The 17138-nt window shown below is 37.7% G+C and overlaps 1 protein-coding gene across 2 annotated transcripts in view; it reads left to right on the top strand.

Moving 5' to 3' along the window:
• The window catches only part of TBCCD1 (TBCC domain containing 1), a 31862-nt gene that overhangs the window by 10474 nt on the left and 4250 nt on the right, over positions 1-17138 (top strand). For both annotated transcript variants that reach the window (XM_045852071.1, XM_045852069.1), the window contains exons 4-6: positions 9772-10138; positions 11963-12149; positions 12303-12800. In XM_045852071.1, the coding sequence (XP_045708027.1) occupies positions 9772-10138; positions 11963-12149; positions 12303-12800 (1052 nt within the window). The remainder of the gene's footprint in view (positions 1-9771; positions 10139-11962; positions 12150-12302; positions 12801-17138) is intronic.

Raw genomic sequence — 17138 nt, 5'->3', positions numbered from 1 at the left:
TTGATCTTTTTTTTCTTAAATAAGTCCTTTTAACATTTCATATAATAATGGCTTGGTGATGGTGAACTCCTTTAGTTTTACTTTGTCTGGGAAGCTCTTTATATGCCCTTCGATTCAAAATGATAGCTTTGCTGGGTAGAGCAATCTTGGATGTAGGTCCCTGCTTTTCATCACTTTGAATACTTCTTGCCAGTCCCTTGTAGCCTGCAAAGTTTCTTTTGAGAAATCAGCTGATAGTCTTACAGGAACTCCTTTGTAGCTAATTACCTGCTTTTCTCTTGCTGCTTTTAAAATTATTTCTGTATCTTTAGCCTTTGGCCTTTTAATTTTGGTGTGTCTTGATGTAGTCCTCTTTGGGTCCCATTTGTTTGGGACTCTCTTTGCTTCCTGGACTTGTATGTCTCTTTCCTTCATCATATTAAGAAGTCTTCTTTCATTATTTTTTCAAATAAGTTTTCAATTTCTTGCTCTTTCTTGTCTCCTTCCAGCACCCCTATGAATATGAATTTTGGTATGTTCAAAGTTATACCACAGGCTCCTTACCCTATCCTCATTTTTTTATATTTTTTTCCTTCCTGTCATTCTGATTGAATGTTTTTGTTTTCCTTATGTTACAGATCATTGATTGGATTCTTAGCTTCATCCATTCTACTGTTGATTCCCTGTAAATTTTCCTTTATTTCACTTAGGGTAAGCTTCATTATTGCCTGGTTCTTTTTCTACTGTTGAAGTACCCACTGAGTTCTCGAGCATCCTAATAACCAGTGTTTTGAATTCTGCATCGGATAGATCGCTTATGTCCATTTTGTTTAGTTTTTTTTTCTGGAGTTTGTTCTTTTCTTTCATTTGGGCCATATTTCTTTGTCTCCTCATTTTGACAGCTTCCCTGTGTTTGTTTCTACATATTAGGTAGAGCTGCTTTGACTCTCTGTCTTAGTAGTGTGGCCAGTTGTAGAAAAACAACTTGTAAGGTGGATAGGCCGGAGCCTTAGGTAAGTGCCTGGGTGGGGCAACCCATGTAAACCAGGTTGATGAAGACTCAGATACGTTGCCACTACTCTGGCTCTGTGTGGGGGGGAGCTCAGAAAAAGGACAGTGGCCACTGCCTGGCCTCTGGAGTTTTGTCCTGGAGGAAGCTGTCCCTGGCACTTATCCTGATGTCAGACACTTCATTTTTCCCTGTATGCTTCTGGTGTCCTTCCAGCTGCTGGCCCGGTGCTGGAGCCCAGAGGTAGTGAGTCTGTGTAAATTCTGAGACTGTTGCTGGCCTTTTAAGAGGAGACATCTGAGAACCCCACAGTTTCTTCTGCTGCTCCAACCCCCACTGGTTTTATAGCCAGAAGTTATGGGGACTTATCTTCCTGGCACTGGAACCCTGGGCTAAGTGGTCTGGTATGGGACTGGGATTACTCACTCCTGAGGTGTCCCTGTCAATATTTACCCACCACACTTGGGTATGGGACCACTTGTTCCATGTCTCTGCTTCTCCGCCCCTCCTACCGATCTGAATGAATGTGATTTCTCTAACTCCTTAGTTGTCAGATTCCCATACAGCTTGAATTTCTTACGATTCTGGGTGATAGTTTCTTTTGTAATTTCATTGTAATTTTTGCTGTGGTTGTGCAAGGAGGTGAGCCATGTTTACCCATGCCTCTGTCTTGGCCGGAAGTATTAGAGATGGTGTTTTGAACTAAGGTAGACCTACATTCAAATCTGGCTCTACCACTTAACATCACATGATTTTAGGCAAGTCAGTTAACCTCTCCAGGCCTTGGCTTCTCTTCTCCAAATGGGGATGATAAGGCCTATTTCTGAATGGCTGTGAGAATTCAGAAATATGTTAGCATGAGACTTGTTGCATAGTAAGCACCAGTAAATGGTGATTCAAATTTGACCTCCACCAACAACTGCTTAGACCAGGGATGGACACTTGACTAGAGTAGCCATTTCATTGGTATGTATTTAAATTAGCCTGATTTGAAATTATGACCTTTCCTAATTAGTATCCCCAGGGGCTGAAGAAACCAGTTGGTGATGGGTACTTGAGGTGACAGCTCAAATGGCACGAAGTTCATGAGCATCCTGGAGCTATGAGGGATTAGAAAGTCTGAGGTAATCTGAAAAAAAAAAAAGTGAATCAAGCAAACATGCAAAGAAACACTGGGTCCCTGAGACCCAGGTTCTAGATAGCTTTCCAGTTACGCTTTTGATGAAACCTACCTGTACTGTAGTTTAGGAGATGATTGTGTGTCTCTACAGTAAAATCACCCTTTTCTTGAATTAACTTGTATTTCCTGTGCCAGTGAAAGTCACCACCAGCCATCCATGTTCTCTTTCTCATCAACCATACCTCGTTAGTTACCATCTTACTGATTCTGCCTCCAAATAACTCTAAAAATCTGTCCCTTTTATTCCTCTTATATAGGCCCTAATGCAATTTTTTTTGCTTGATTTCTGTAATTAAGTCCTATCTTGTCACCCTGCTGTTAGTCTATAGTCCACCCACTACAATGGACTTTCTAAAACACAGATGGATTATATCCTTTTTCTGTAGAAACTTCATCAGTGAACTGTCATCATTGTTTTCATATAGTACTCTATGGAACTACTGCAGGGCCTACTATGGGGGAGGGCAACTCGGCTAGAGGGAGAAAGAACAGGTGAGGCTGTGGACAGCTCTGCTCTGTTTTTTTGGCATCCAAATTAGAGTTTATTAGAACAAAAGAAGACAAAAAAAGGAGATCCAAGATGGTGGAGGCATAAGTGGAAGCTGCACAAAATTCCTCCCAGAACCAAACTGGAATTACAACTAAATTATAGAGAAATCACCCTGAATAGCCAAGTAAACAGTAGCTGGAGAAAAACCTAATGACCAAGGACAGACAGAAGAAACTACTTCACCACAATGTGACTGGTAGTGAGTGTGGAGGAGGCTAAAGAGGGCTGCCTCCACTCCTAAGGGCAGCAGCTAAAGTGTGGGGGGCTATTTCAGTGGCCAGGGGGTTGCCCCTGAGAAGTGTGGTGTCAAAACCCCAAGTTGGGCTCCCCGATGTACAGCACCAGAGCCGGGAAAGGAATCCAGATAACATCCAGCTGTGAAAAGCAACAGGGTTTCTGTCCACCAGGGAGACAGCTGGAGATGCACAGAGCCTCTTAAAGCAGGGGCTCCAAACCTGCGGTCATGGACTAGTACCAAACTGGGCCTATTAGGAACTCAGCCGCTCAGCAGGAGGTGAGCTTGAATGTAATACACTTGAATCATCCCCAAATTCCTACTGCCACCCCACCCTGCCAGTCCATGGAAAAATTGTCTTCCACGAAACCGATCCCTGGTGCCAAAAAGATAGGGGACAGCTGTCTTAAAGGATCAACGCACAAAACTTTGCAGCCACTTACCCTGAACTCCACCAGAAGGAGGACAGAGTGGACTAGAGATGCCATGAGGAGAGTGTGGGGCTGTGGCTGTGGGGAGAGATAAGAAGGAACAGCTAATAGGATCCCTGTGCTAAGTCATTCCCCATACTAAAGAGGCCATGTTTCTCAGGCAGAGCACCCCCCTCCAAGTGGCATCAGCCTGAAGGGGAGCAATAGCCCTGCCCACAGGAATTACTCTGCCCCACCTTGTAGAATTTAAGCTGGGCTGCTGAGGAGTACAGTTGGCAGTCGTCTCCATGATTAAGTTTAACAACTAAGGCAGATTTCTGGGAGCTGAGAATTTAGCTGACTTCTGCAGGCCCAGTACTGATTAAAGCCAGCCTTGGTGCACAGCCTGATTTTTTCTGCACACACCCAAGCCCAGGAGAGGGAGCCACAACATGTGGGTCACTGATAGCTTCAAACAGGCTGCCCCAGAGCCAGTCACATACAGCATCTGACATAGGCCTACCCCAGTCTTTGGAGATATACCTAGTACATAGAAACAAAGAGGCAGACAAAATGGGAAGACAAAGAGACAGGCCCCAAATGAAAGAACTGGAGAAGCCTCCAGAAGAAGAACTAAATGAAAGGGAGGCAAGCAATGTATCAGATACAGAGTTTAGAATAATAACTATGAGGATACTCAACAGCATGAAAAAAGACTTAGAAACAATAAAAAAGGACTGGTCAGAAATAAAGAATGCAAATTTGAAATAAGTAATATACTAGAAGGAATTAAAAATAGGTTAGATGAAGCAGAGGATTGAATCAGTGTTTTGGAAGACAAGGTAGAAGAAAACACCCAAGCAGAGCAACAAAAATAAAAAGGAATTAAAAAGAATGAGAGCTTTAGAAACCTTTCAGACAACATAAAACTTAATAACATGTGGATCATAGGAATACCAGAAGGAGAAGTGAGTGAGCAAGGTATCAAGAACCTATTTGAAGAAATAATGACTGAAAACTTCCGTAGTCTAGTGAAAGAAAAAGATACAAGTCCAGGAAGCTCGGAGAGTCCCAAACATGATATACCCAAAGAGGCCTACGTGAGTCACATCATAATTTAAATGGCAAAGCTTAAAGACAAGGAGAGAATCCTAAAAGCCACAAGAGCAAAACAGATAGTTACCTACCAGGGAGCTCCTGTAAGATTATCATCTGATTTCTCAAGAGAAACATTTCAGGCCAGAGGGATTGGCATGAAATATTTATGATGATGGAAAGCAAACCTACAACCAAGGCTACTTTACCTAGCAAGGCTATCACTTAAAATTGGCAAAAAATAATGAGTTTCCCAGACAAGAAAATGCTAAAGGGGTTTGTTAATACCAAACTAGTACAGCAACAAATATTAAAGGGTTTTCTTTAAGAAGAAAAAGAGAAAAATAAGAAAATAGTTTAAAAATAAGATGGCAGTAAATATATAGCTATTGATCATGATCTTGAATGTAAATGGCTTAAATGCTAAACCAAAAGACACAGGGTAGCTGAAATGGATATGAATACAAGACCCATATATATGCTGTCTCCAAGAGACCCACCACAGATTGAAAGATTCATACAAACTAAAACTAAAAGGATAGAAAATGGTATTTCATGGGAAGGGGGAAAAAACTGGTGATTCAGTGCTAATATTGACAAGATAAATTTTAAAACCAAGGCTATAGGAAGAGACACAGAAGGTCACTACATAATGACAAAGGGAACAATCCAACAATAGGATAAAACCCTATAGTAAACATTTATGCACCCAACATAGGAGCACCTAAATATGTAAAGCAAATCTTGATGGACATAAAATGAGAGATTGACAGAAATATAGTCATAGTCTGGATAATAACACCCCATTTGCTTCAATGGCTATATCTTCCAGACAGAAAATCAACAAGAAGACAGCAGCCTTAAATGACACACTATAGCAAATGGATTTAATTGATATCCTCAGAGCATTCCATCCCCAAACAGCAGAATATACATACTTTTCAAGTGCACATGGAACATTTTCTAGGATAGACCACATGTTAGGACACAAAACAAATCTCAATAAATTTAAGAAGACTGAGATCGTATCAAGCATCTTCTCTGACCACAATGCTATGAAACTAGAAATCAATCACAAGAACACTGAAAAACACACAAAGACATGGAAACTAAATAGCATGTTATTAAACTATGAATGGGTCAATGAGCTCAAGGAAGAAGTCAAAAAAATACTTTGAAACAAATGAAAATGAGAACACAACAATCCAAAGTCTGTGGGACACAGGGAAAGCAATCCTAAGAGGGAAATTCATAGCATTACAGGCCTATCTCAAAAAACAAACAAACAAAAAAAACTCAAATAAACAATCTACTTTACACTTAAAGGAACTTGGAAAAGAACAACAAAGTCTAAAGTGAGTAGAAGGAAGGAAATGATAAAGATCAGAGTGGAAATAAAGGAAATATTCTTTAAAAATTACTAAAGATCAGTGAATCCAAGAGCTGGTTCTTTGAGAAGATAAAAAAAATTGACACACCTTTTAACAGGATCATCAAGAAAAAAAGAAACATTATCCAAATAAAATCAGAAATGAAAGAGTAGAAATAACAACTGACACCAAAGAAACGCAAAGGATTGTAAGAAAATATGATGAACAACTATATACAGACCTGTATAAAATGGATAATTCCTAGAAACATACAATCTTCTTAAATCAGGAAGAATCAGAGAATCTGAATAGATAAATTACACTGAGTGAAATTGAAGCAGTAATTAAAATACTCTCAACAAACAAAAACAATTACAGGCCAATATCCCTGATGAACATAGGTGTTAAATCCTCAACAGAATATTAGCAAACTGAATAAAGCAATACATCAAAACAATCATACACCATAATCAAGTGGAATTTATTCCAGGAATGCAAGGTTGGTACAACATTCGCAAATCAATAAATGTGATTAACCACATAAATGAAACAAGGAATCAAAACCACATGATTATATCAATAGGTGCAGAAAAGCATTTGATAAAATCTAGCACTCACTCATGGTAAGTAAAAATAATCTCAGCAAAGTGGGAGTACAGGGAACATACCTAAACATTATAAAGGCCATATATGACAGACCCATTGCCAGAATCATGCTGTATGGGCAGGAACTACAAGCCTTTACCTTAAGATTGGAAACAAGACAGGGATGTCTGCTTTCACCTCTCTTATTCAACATAATACTGTAAGTCCTAGCCACAGCAATCAGACAAGACGAAGAAATAAAAGTCATCCAAATTGGAAAGGAAAAAGTAAAACTGTACTTGCAGAGAACATGATATTGTACATAGAGAACCCCAAATAATCCACTAGAACTGATTAATAAAGTCAGTGAAGTACCAGGATGCAAAATTAATATCCAGAAATCAGTTGCATTTTTATGTCAATAATGAACTAACAGGAAGGGATATTAAGAAAACAATCCCATTCATAATTGCTTCAAAAGAATAAAGTATCTAGGAATATCTAACCAAGGATGTAAAAGACCTGTACTCAGAAAATTATAAATCACTGAGGAAAGAAACTGAAGAAGGTATAAGTAACTGGAAGTACATATCATGTTCATGGATAGGAGGAATTAACATCATTAAAATGTCTATGCTACCCAAAGTAATGTATAGATTCAACACAATTCCTATCAAGATTCCAGTGTTATATTTCACAGAAGTAGAACAAGTATTTCAAAAGTTTCTGTGGAACCACAAAAGGCTCTGTATAGCAACAGCAATCGTGAGAAAGAAGAACAACGTTGGAGGAATCATGCTACCTAATAACAAACTGTATTATAAGGCCATAATAATCAGAATAGTATGATACTAGCATAAAAACAGAGGTCACAGAGGTTAATGGAACAGAATACAGAGCCCACAGATAAATGCACACCTTTCTATGACAGAGGAAGCAAGCATGTACAAAGGGCTAAAGATAGTTTATTCAATAAATGGTGTTGGGAAAATTGGACAGGTATGTGCAGAAAAATGAAACTAGACCACCTTCTTACAACACACACAAGAATAAGTTCAAAATGGATTAAAGACTTAAATATTGAACCTGAAACCATAAAAATCCTTTAAAAAAAGGCCCCAAAATCTTGAACATTGCTCACAGCAATTATGTTATCAGATGTATCTCCCTAGGCAAAAGAAACAAAAGGAAAAATAAACAAATGGGACTACATCAAACTGAAAAGTGCAAAGCGAAGGAGACCATCAACAAAAGGAAAAGCCCACAGAATGGAGAATTTATTTGCCAATACATCAGATAAGGGGTTAATATCCAAAATTTATAAATAACTTAAAAAACACACCCAAAAAAAACACAACCCAACTAAAAAATGGGCAAACAACCTGAATAGACACTTCTCCAAAGAGAACATACAGTTGACCAATGGACATATGAAAAGATGCTGAATGTAACTAATCATCAGAGAAATGAAAAATTAAAACCACAGTGAAATATCACCTGCCCACCTGTCAGAAAGGCTATGATCAGTAAATCAACAAACAACAAGTGCTAGTGAGAATGTGGAGGAAAGAGAACCTTTTTGCACTCTTGGTGGGAATGCAGACTGGTACAACCACTGTGGAAAGCAGTACAGAGATAACTCAAAAATTTAAAAATGGATATGCCATTTGACCCAGCCATCCCACTTCTGGGAGTATATCTGAAGGAACCCGAAATACTACTTTGAAAGAACATAAGCATCCCTATATTCATTGCAGTGTTATTTACAATCACTAAGATATGGAAGCAGCCCAAGTGTCCATTAGTAGATGAGCGGATAAAAGAACTATGGGACATTTACAGAATGAAATACTACTCAAGTATAGAATACTACTCAACTGTAAAAAAGGAAGGAAGAAGGGAAAGAGGGAGGGAGGAAGGAAAATTTTACATTTTGTTACAGCATGGATAGATCTGGAGAACATTGTCCTAAGTGAAATAAGCCAGTCAGAGAAAGACAAATGCCATATGATTTCACTCATATGTGGAATCTGATGAACAAACTGAACTAACAAAATAGAGACAGACTAATAGACAAAGAGCAGAATGACAGCTGTAGGGAATGTGGAGGGATTGAGCAAAAAGGAAAAAGAACTCATGGACAACAGGGTGGTGATTTCAGGGGAGAGGTGAGTATAAGAGGGTTAAATGGTAATGGAAAAAAGACTAACAATTTTTTTAAAGAAAGAGAAAGGGAGAGCTATTGAGAAAATAGGTTTTAGTCCCTGGCACACAGTCCAGATGTTTTAGTGTCTCATACAAAGCCTTTCATGATTAGTCTACTAATAGTAGATAGTCCCTGTCTACTACTTTAGCTGGGGTTTCTTTGTTTTTTTAATCTGTCACTTCCTAGCATGCTTTATTCACCTTCAGTAGAACTTCCAGTTCTCTGAACACAGCAAGTAATTTTACTTCTGTGGTCTTTGGCATATGCTGTTCCCTATGCCTCAAACACCTTTTTTCCTTGTCTATTTATCTAACAGCATTAATCGAGGATCTGTTGAAACAGCACTCACTACAGTTTTTTCCCCAACTGGAGTTTGTTGTTTCTCTCTTGCTCATAGAATGTCTTTGGAGGTCTTTGGTATAGGTGTTACCTCATTGTGTTACAGTTATTTGTTTATGTTGTCTTTTCACTACATATACTCTGAGTTCCTTGAGAACAGGAAGTATGTATGTCTTAGTGTCATAATTTATCACTTAACACGGTTCATATCACAAAAAGTAACTGTGAAATAAATAAGCCAAGCCATTGGGACATCTGCCAACTCGAAGCTTTTTCCCAAAATTATAACCTCTCCTAAATTTAGTTACTGTAAGATTGATTCCTTTGTTTCATTCAGTGGAACTGGAAATTTTTTCTGTAATTTGAGCAGGTAAATAAAGAAACCCAATGCTTCATTGAATGACTGCTCAATGTGGTTATTTTTATGTCTGGTCTGAAACTTTCCAAGTATTTACTAGCTGTGTGACCTTGAGTGAGTTTTTAAACCTTTCTGTTTGTCTTTTTCCTCATCTGTAAAATGTGCTATCTTAAGATTGTTGTTAGGATTAAATACATTAAACTTTGTGTAATACTTAGTGTTTGGCACACACTAAGGGTTAGTTATTAGTATTTAGAATTGGCTAAGATCAAGAGAGACTCTGTTTATACCTATCACATACACACAAAAAAATCTTACAAGGTTTTTATGGCTCCTTAAATAGTTCGTTGAGTATGAGACAAAGCATAAATTCAAGATAATTAAAATATAAAAATTTCATGTCTTACAGAATCCCTTTATTCTGTTAAGAGTGCATCCTTTTGATTTTTTTTTAGAACTGGAATGATTACAGTCACCAAGCGTTTGTCTTTGACCATCTGTCAGATCTCCTTGAGCTGCTTTTAGATCCAGAACAACTCACTACATCCTCTCATTCGACTAACAGTAGTCTAGTCTCTAGAGAAGCTGTTGTGGCACTCAGCTTCCTTATTGAAGGTACAGTGAGGAGAGCCAGGAAGATATATCCACTCCATGAACTTGCACTATGGCAACCACTACATACAGAAAGTGGCTTCTCAAAGATCTCTAAGACCTTTTCTTTCTACAAGCTGCAATCCTGGTTGAGAGCCTGTTTGACTGGGAATCCATTTGGTACCTCTGCTTGCCTCAAGTCTGGAAAGAAATTGGCTTGGGCTCACCAAGGTATTTAATATTTTAATCTATATTAAACTGAATGACCAGTTAGGGAACCTAGTGTTTTCTGGCATATTAATGGTCATACATCTTATATAAAAGACCTAAAAATATTGCTACTGTAAAAGAGAAAAGGGGAGCATGTGTGCGCGTGCAAGTGCGCGCACATGTATGCCTTTTTCTCTCAAGGCAGCATCAGTCTCCGAGAATTGATTTATTAGTCTAAGTCATTTTGATTTCCGTTAACAGAAACTCTCAACTTTAGTTAATTCTCTTTTTGTTTTTTGGGTTTTTTTTATTCTTCCTCTTATTCTCATAGGCTCATTTGCTTGAGGCTCTCCTATTTCCTATGCACAACAGCAGAATTTGGCCATTCCACAGGTAACCTCAGAGAGTTGGTATAGAGATAAGGCTCTTTTTAGCACCACAGACATAAGCAGACTAGATATTTCTAAATTGGGGATTTAAATTTATCACAGAGAGTATCTCGCCCTGGTTGCATCAGTTATCTATTCTCACTAGTCCAGTGGTGGCTGAAAGGATAGGTTCAGGTGCTATATGACTTCTTGGGGCCCAGGTATAAATTTGAAGAGAAGTAGGTGCCTATACTGAGGCAAATGTCAAAGTTGGTGAGGGAAAAAAAAACACCTACAGTATACTTTCATAATCTCTGAATTTCAAAGATAAAAGAATAGGCTCTGTGAAAAGGTAAGAAAAAATCAATTTTGTATTCAAGTTTTTATAATGTTAAAAAAACAGAAAATAGTTGATAAACACCTACAGAATCTTGAGCAAAATCATAATGATCTAAGACTTCTATATCCAACTAAGCTGTTGCTCTGGTATGAGATTAAAGGTTCTCACATTTGGTAAGGCTCCCATAAATACATAGTAGACACTACATAATTCTTGGTGTTGATAAAAGAATATAGATTCAAGTAAATTTTTAAATGTTAGGGTAGGCCCTAGTAGGGAAAAAAGGATATTTATTTAACCTCTTAGGATTATACTAAAATGTTAACAGTGGTAGATACTACAATAAAAAGTAATTTTACCTTCTTTTACCACCAGTATTTAAATATTTCTATAACCATGCATTGCTTATCTATTATAAGGTAATAAGAAGAATTATTCTTTAAAAAGAATAATAGCATACTTTAGTGATTTTTTTACATTTGGCCAGTATTCTTCACAAAGATGTCCTGGTGGCTTGCAGGTAAGTACAGTCTGAGAAGTCAGTCACATAATGGCAGGGCTGTGTTAGGAATGCAGCCTGCGCAGATTTTTTCTCAGATGTGCAAGGCACTGTGTTTGAGAGGAAGAGAGGCTCTCAGTAATGATCTTGGGAATAAATGCTGAAACCAAAGAAGAATTCATAGAATGATGTGGTAAGTAACTTAGGACGGATTCAGAATTAGTATTATGGCAGTTGAAAGAGATTTTTTAGAGGTGGGAATGATAAGACATCTTGGAGAACAAGATATTTGAATTGGCCCAGTTCTCCAACTTACCAGCTATACAACCTTAGACACATTACTTAATGTGAAGGGAGAAATGAAAAATATTTTAGATCTGTCTTGGCAATCTTGAGTAGATTACAGGTTTAAAACTTTTTTAAAACAAGAAATTACCAAGTATTACAAACATACTGAAAAGTACAGAGAATGGTATAGCAAACACCTCTTTACCCATACCCAGATCTAGTATTTTTTAAACCCCTCATGTATCTAATTTTAGACTTGTATGTGTATGTATAGATATGTGTAACATCATATGGTTGTCATTTTTCTCTCATTTGAAATTATCTCACTTATTTATGTTTTTCTTAACTAGTTGAAGGGACGACCAAAAGAGCTAAGATTGCTTGTAATACTCATGTGGCCCCTAAGATGCACCGCATGGTGGTGATGAGCCAGGTTTACAAGCAGACGTTGGCTAAGAGCTCAGATACTCTGGTGGGGGCACATGTAAAGATTCATCGCTGCAACGAATCTTTTATATATCTGCTCTCTCCCTTACGGTAAGCACAGTCTTCGTAGTGTTCTGACATTGTTGACATTTTCTTTGGATTAGGATCGATCTTTTTTTTAAACCATCAGATAATGATTTTGTAGTCAGATATTTTTATCTTAACATCATTCTCAGGAATTTACCTCAGTTTTTCGCTTTTCAGATCTGTGACAATTGAGAAGTGCAGAAATAGCACATTTATTCTCGGCCCAGTACAGACTGCTCTTCACCTCCACAGCTGTGACAATGTTAAAGTCATTGCTGTTTGTCATCGTTTGTCCATCTCTTCTACTATAGGCTGCATCTTCCATGTGCTGACACCTACACGCCCACTTATTCTCTCTGGGAACCACACAGTAACTTTTGCCCCTTTTCATACCCATTACCCAATGCTGGAGGACCATATGGCCAGAACTGGCCTTGCTACAGTGCCTAACTATTGGGATGATCCAATGATTCTGTGCAGAGAGAACAGAGACACAAGTGTCTTCCGACTCTTACCACCTTGTGAATTCTATGTATTTATTATTCCCTTTGAAATGGAAGGGGACACAACCGAGATACCTGGGGGTCTTCCATCTGCATATCAGAAAGCACTGGGCCAAAGAGAACAAAAGATACAGATCTGGCAGAAAACTGTGAAGGAAGCTCATTTGACAAAGTAAGTATTTTATAGAAGCAATAATTTGTCTTAGTAAAACTCCATGGAAAGCAAATTAATCTGCACGTATTTACAGCTGTGCTAAAGTAATAAAAATATACAGTATATCCTCAGTAAAGGCTTATGTGTCAGGTCAGTATTTCAGGCACTTTGCTTGAGGAGATAAAAGTCCAATAACTTAAGTATTAGACTTTTTTCAAAGAAGCTTAAGTTTAGTTGGCAGATATACATTAATATGAATGAAAGATCATATATAGGATATGCCACATGATCCTATGCTTAAATGGACTGGTTTTAGTTTTTAATTTACGCTTCTACACTATGCTAGTGGTTCTCAAACTTGGTCATGCATCCGAGTCATCCAAGGGGCTTGTTAAAAATACTGACTTCCTGGCTTCACCACACCACAGACAGATTCCTCATGCTAGTCCATGGACTAATGCCAGTTTTGTCAGTTTTCCCTAATCCATGTTTTCCTAATTCATACAGTGTTGTCAAATAAAGCTAAATTTAGTCAATTTAAAATACTGTTTTTTCTGAGATTATTTTCTTCCTACTTTTGAGTACTAAACTCTTTTATTAACATGCTGTGATAGTAGATAGTTGTGGTTTATTATGTCAGTCACAAAATTTTATTTTAAGAGCATTGGCCTTTGACTTCCAGAAGCCAGGGACATGCTACATGGTTTACAGTGATTTAGAAAACATCCATGTAGTGAGTAGGGAAGATTAACAGAAGAAGTAGAATTTGTGTTGGATTTGAGGAATGAGCCAAATTTGGATAGGAAGTGAGGACTGAGCAGAATACTTTTAGTATCACTAGAGGAGTAGATGTGGAAGCAGAAGCAGGCCTTAGGTATCCTGGAAATCAGTTGCTGACATGGGATTCTGGGTATGGAAATAGTGGTATTTAAGCTTGGATGAGCAGGTTATATAGACTCCTGAATGCAAGCCAGTGAAAGTTAGACTTAAGTGGAATTAAGCAGTGGGTGCCATTAAAAGGCTTTGAGTAGTGGACTGAAGTACAGAAAGCTTTTTCATTTATTCAGGAACATTTATGGAATGCATACAGTATGCAAGCTACTTTATTAGATTCTGTGGCAGATTTTAAAATGTGTAACGAAATGTGATTGGCATATCTGAAGGTCCTCTGGTTAGATAGATTTGAAAGAGGGAAGTCAGGATGATATTGCAATGGCCTAGAGTGTCCAGCCTTTGGCCCATGGGCCATATGCGGCCCAGGATGGCTATGAATGTGGCCCAACAAAAATTATAATAAATTTACTTAAAACCTTTTTGTTGCTCGTCAGTTTTCATTAGTGTTTGTGATATTTAATGAGTGGCTCAAAACAACTCTTCTTCTTCCAGTATGGCCCAGAGATGTCAAAAGGTTGGACACTCTTGGGCCTAGACAAGGAAACTGGACTAGTTTGGAGGGAAAGGGGGCAGAAACCAGAAATACTTTGACAGGAGGCAGGATTCAGTGTAAAATTTTGTGAAAAACACAAGAAAATCAAAGGTGACTCCAAAAATCAGAGCCCAGTTTAGAAACTTTTGATTAATCAACTTTTTTTTTAGATACTATTTATTAGCTTTTCAAAGAGAGGGTAAGGGGTGGAGAAAGGGAGAGAAACATCCATGTGTGAGAGATATGTCAATTGGTTGCCTCTTGCACACCCCCACCCGGGGAACCTGGCCCACAACCCAGGCACATGCCCTGATTAGAAATCACACCAGCGACCTTTTGGTTCACAGGCCGGCACTCAGTCCACTGAACCCCATTAGCCAGGACTCATTAATCAACTTTCTTCTGGAAAGAATACCATATATATCGTGAAAATTGTGGTACTGAGAATAAATAATTATTGTTCATACAAGTATCTTGGTATTTAGTCAAATTTTATTTGTTAGCAATATTAGGAAAGGAACATAGGAAACATAGCACCAAAAGATGAAGGGATGCTTCTACAGAATTAAAACATTGACCACCTGTGAGCTGTAACAAGTTCCAGAAAAAAGTATAAAGTTCTTTTGGGGGATCTTTACAATAAATGCGGTATGTCCTGCTAATACCTTGATTATTATGACTCTTTTTCCTTAAGACAGAAAAACCTCTTTAATAGTAGGATTTCATTTCTAGTATTTTTTTTTCTGGTTGTCATTATTTTAGAAAATGGCAGCCACTCTAAAATGTTTCTATTTCTGATGATCCAGACTGCTGTTTGATATATGAGTAAGAATGCTTATTTTAATAAAATTTTATTTATTTTTAGAGGGAGAGGAAGGGAGGGAGAAAGAGAGGGAAAGACATATCAGTGTGAAAGAGAAGCATTGATCGGTTGCCTCTCCTATGCACCCTGACCAGGGACCGAACCTGCAACCAAGGCATGTGCCTTGACCATGAATTGAACCCTTCATTTTGCAGATGATGCCCAACCAACTGAACCACACTACTCAGGGCAAGATCAGTGTTCTTTGGATAGCTGTGTCTATATTGTACTGGGAAGTACTCAGACTTAGGAATTAGTACTGACCATGCCACTTTACAATGTGATGTTGAGTCTGTCGTTTAACTTCTCTGGCTTTTAATTGTATTATATAAAGTGTAAGCATATTCTCCACCCGTTGTGATTGCTGTGAAGGTATAATAAGTAATGTGTATGTGTGAGACATTGTGTACAGTGGTATGTGCTATATTGTGTTTAGTAATATGCATGTGAGACACTCTGTTTAGTGATGTGTTTGTGAGACACATCTTCTGGGTAAGATTATTTACCCAGAATATCTGATACCTGACCTGTTAGAATAGTAAGAATAAGAGTAAGAGAAATAGTCATTGAAAAAGACTTGATCCAGCCACAGTATTTTCTGGGTGCATTCTCGTGGCGTTGTTCTCATAATATGGATTAAGGAAAGAAACACAGGGTGGGGCAAAAGTAGGTTTATGGTTGTTTGTGTAGAAAGTAATACAGTAATTAAATAAAAATACAAAGATAAAGTTTGGTTTCATGTACTCACAACTGTAAATCTACTTTAGTCCCACCCTATATATATTCATAGTTACACAATTGCATTTAGACCCTTTAAAAATAGTTGCTTCAAACAAAATATATAAAGATCACAACAGTTACAACTCATGCTTTGCCTGGGAATTTATTGTGATGATGCTGCTATTTTTCCAAACACTCCACCTGGTTTGTATCTTGTGAATTGAGCCACCAAGACATTAATGCTACAGACTAGTCATTCTCAGTTTAGCATATCGTAGAATGATGATGATGACCATAATAACAGGTAATATGTATTGAGCACTTACTGTGCAACTATTTTAAGCACCTTCTATGTATTAACTCATTTATGCTTTATAACAAATACCCTATTACAGAAAAGGAAACTGAGAAACAGATTAAATAATTTACCCAAAGTCATACAGCAGCTGGGACTAACAACTGTTAGTACGCCTAATTCCAGAACCTAGGTTCTTAGTGTCTTTATTATTTTCTGGGAACTGTTGTTACTAATGTAATATAATATAATAACAGTGTTATATAACAATGATCATTGAACAAAACATCCTTTAAAGCACTTCCGTTGTTTTGATTCGAGTATTTAGATGCCTAGATTTTTCTTACACATGTGAAAAACTTATACACATGAGCAGTGTTCAGAATGTGGTGACTTTAATAAATGTTGGCTCTGAATCATTGTGTATTAAGGCATTAAGATCCAGGAAACACTAAAAACAAGGAAAAGCACTCAGTTTACTTTGGGGAATATGGGAAGACAAAATCATTTTTGATCAATTTGAAAACAAACTGCCAACACAGTCTTTTAAAAGTGATTAGATTGTATCATTTCTCTGCTCTGACCCCTCTGATGGCTTCCCATCATCTTGGAATAAAATCTAAAACGTTTACTATACCTAACATTCCTCCTGCCTCATTTTCTGCTATTCTTTTCTCACTCCCCTTCTGCCAGTTCTACAGTCTTCTTGCTATTACTTAGTCATTGCCCTCTAGCCAAACACCACCAGGACAGTGAATACAGAACAAAGCTGGGTTTTATTACTCATTGCAAGTAGGGAGAGAATTGTGTTTCATTTCAGGAAAAGGGTGTTAAAAAGAACTTATAATTGGGTTTTGACTTGTGTTAGGTGATTTGGGGGAGGGTTCTAGGAAGCAAGCTTTTGTTTGGGTTGGATGCTATCTGGAAGCAAGAGTAATTCAATAATCTGTATTTTAGTAATTTTTATATTAAATGCAAAGGAATAAAATGGAGCTAAAACTAGAATCATAAAGAAACAGCAGTTATTCAATAGGCAGAGAAGGGTGATATTTG

The sequence above is a fragment of the Phyllostomus hastatus genome, unplaced genomic scaffold, assembly GCF_019186645.2.
Source record: "Phyllostomus hastatus isolate PE091 unplaced genomic scaffold, TTU_PhHast_1.1 phas_contig_86, whole genome shotgun sequence".
Lineage (NCBI taxonomy): Eukaryota > Metazoa > Chordata > Mammalia > Chiroptera > Phyllostomidae > Phyllostomus > Phyllostomus hastatus.
Note: the sequence above shows the minus strand (reverse complement) of the source record. Positions and strands in the feature narration are given on the sequence as shown.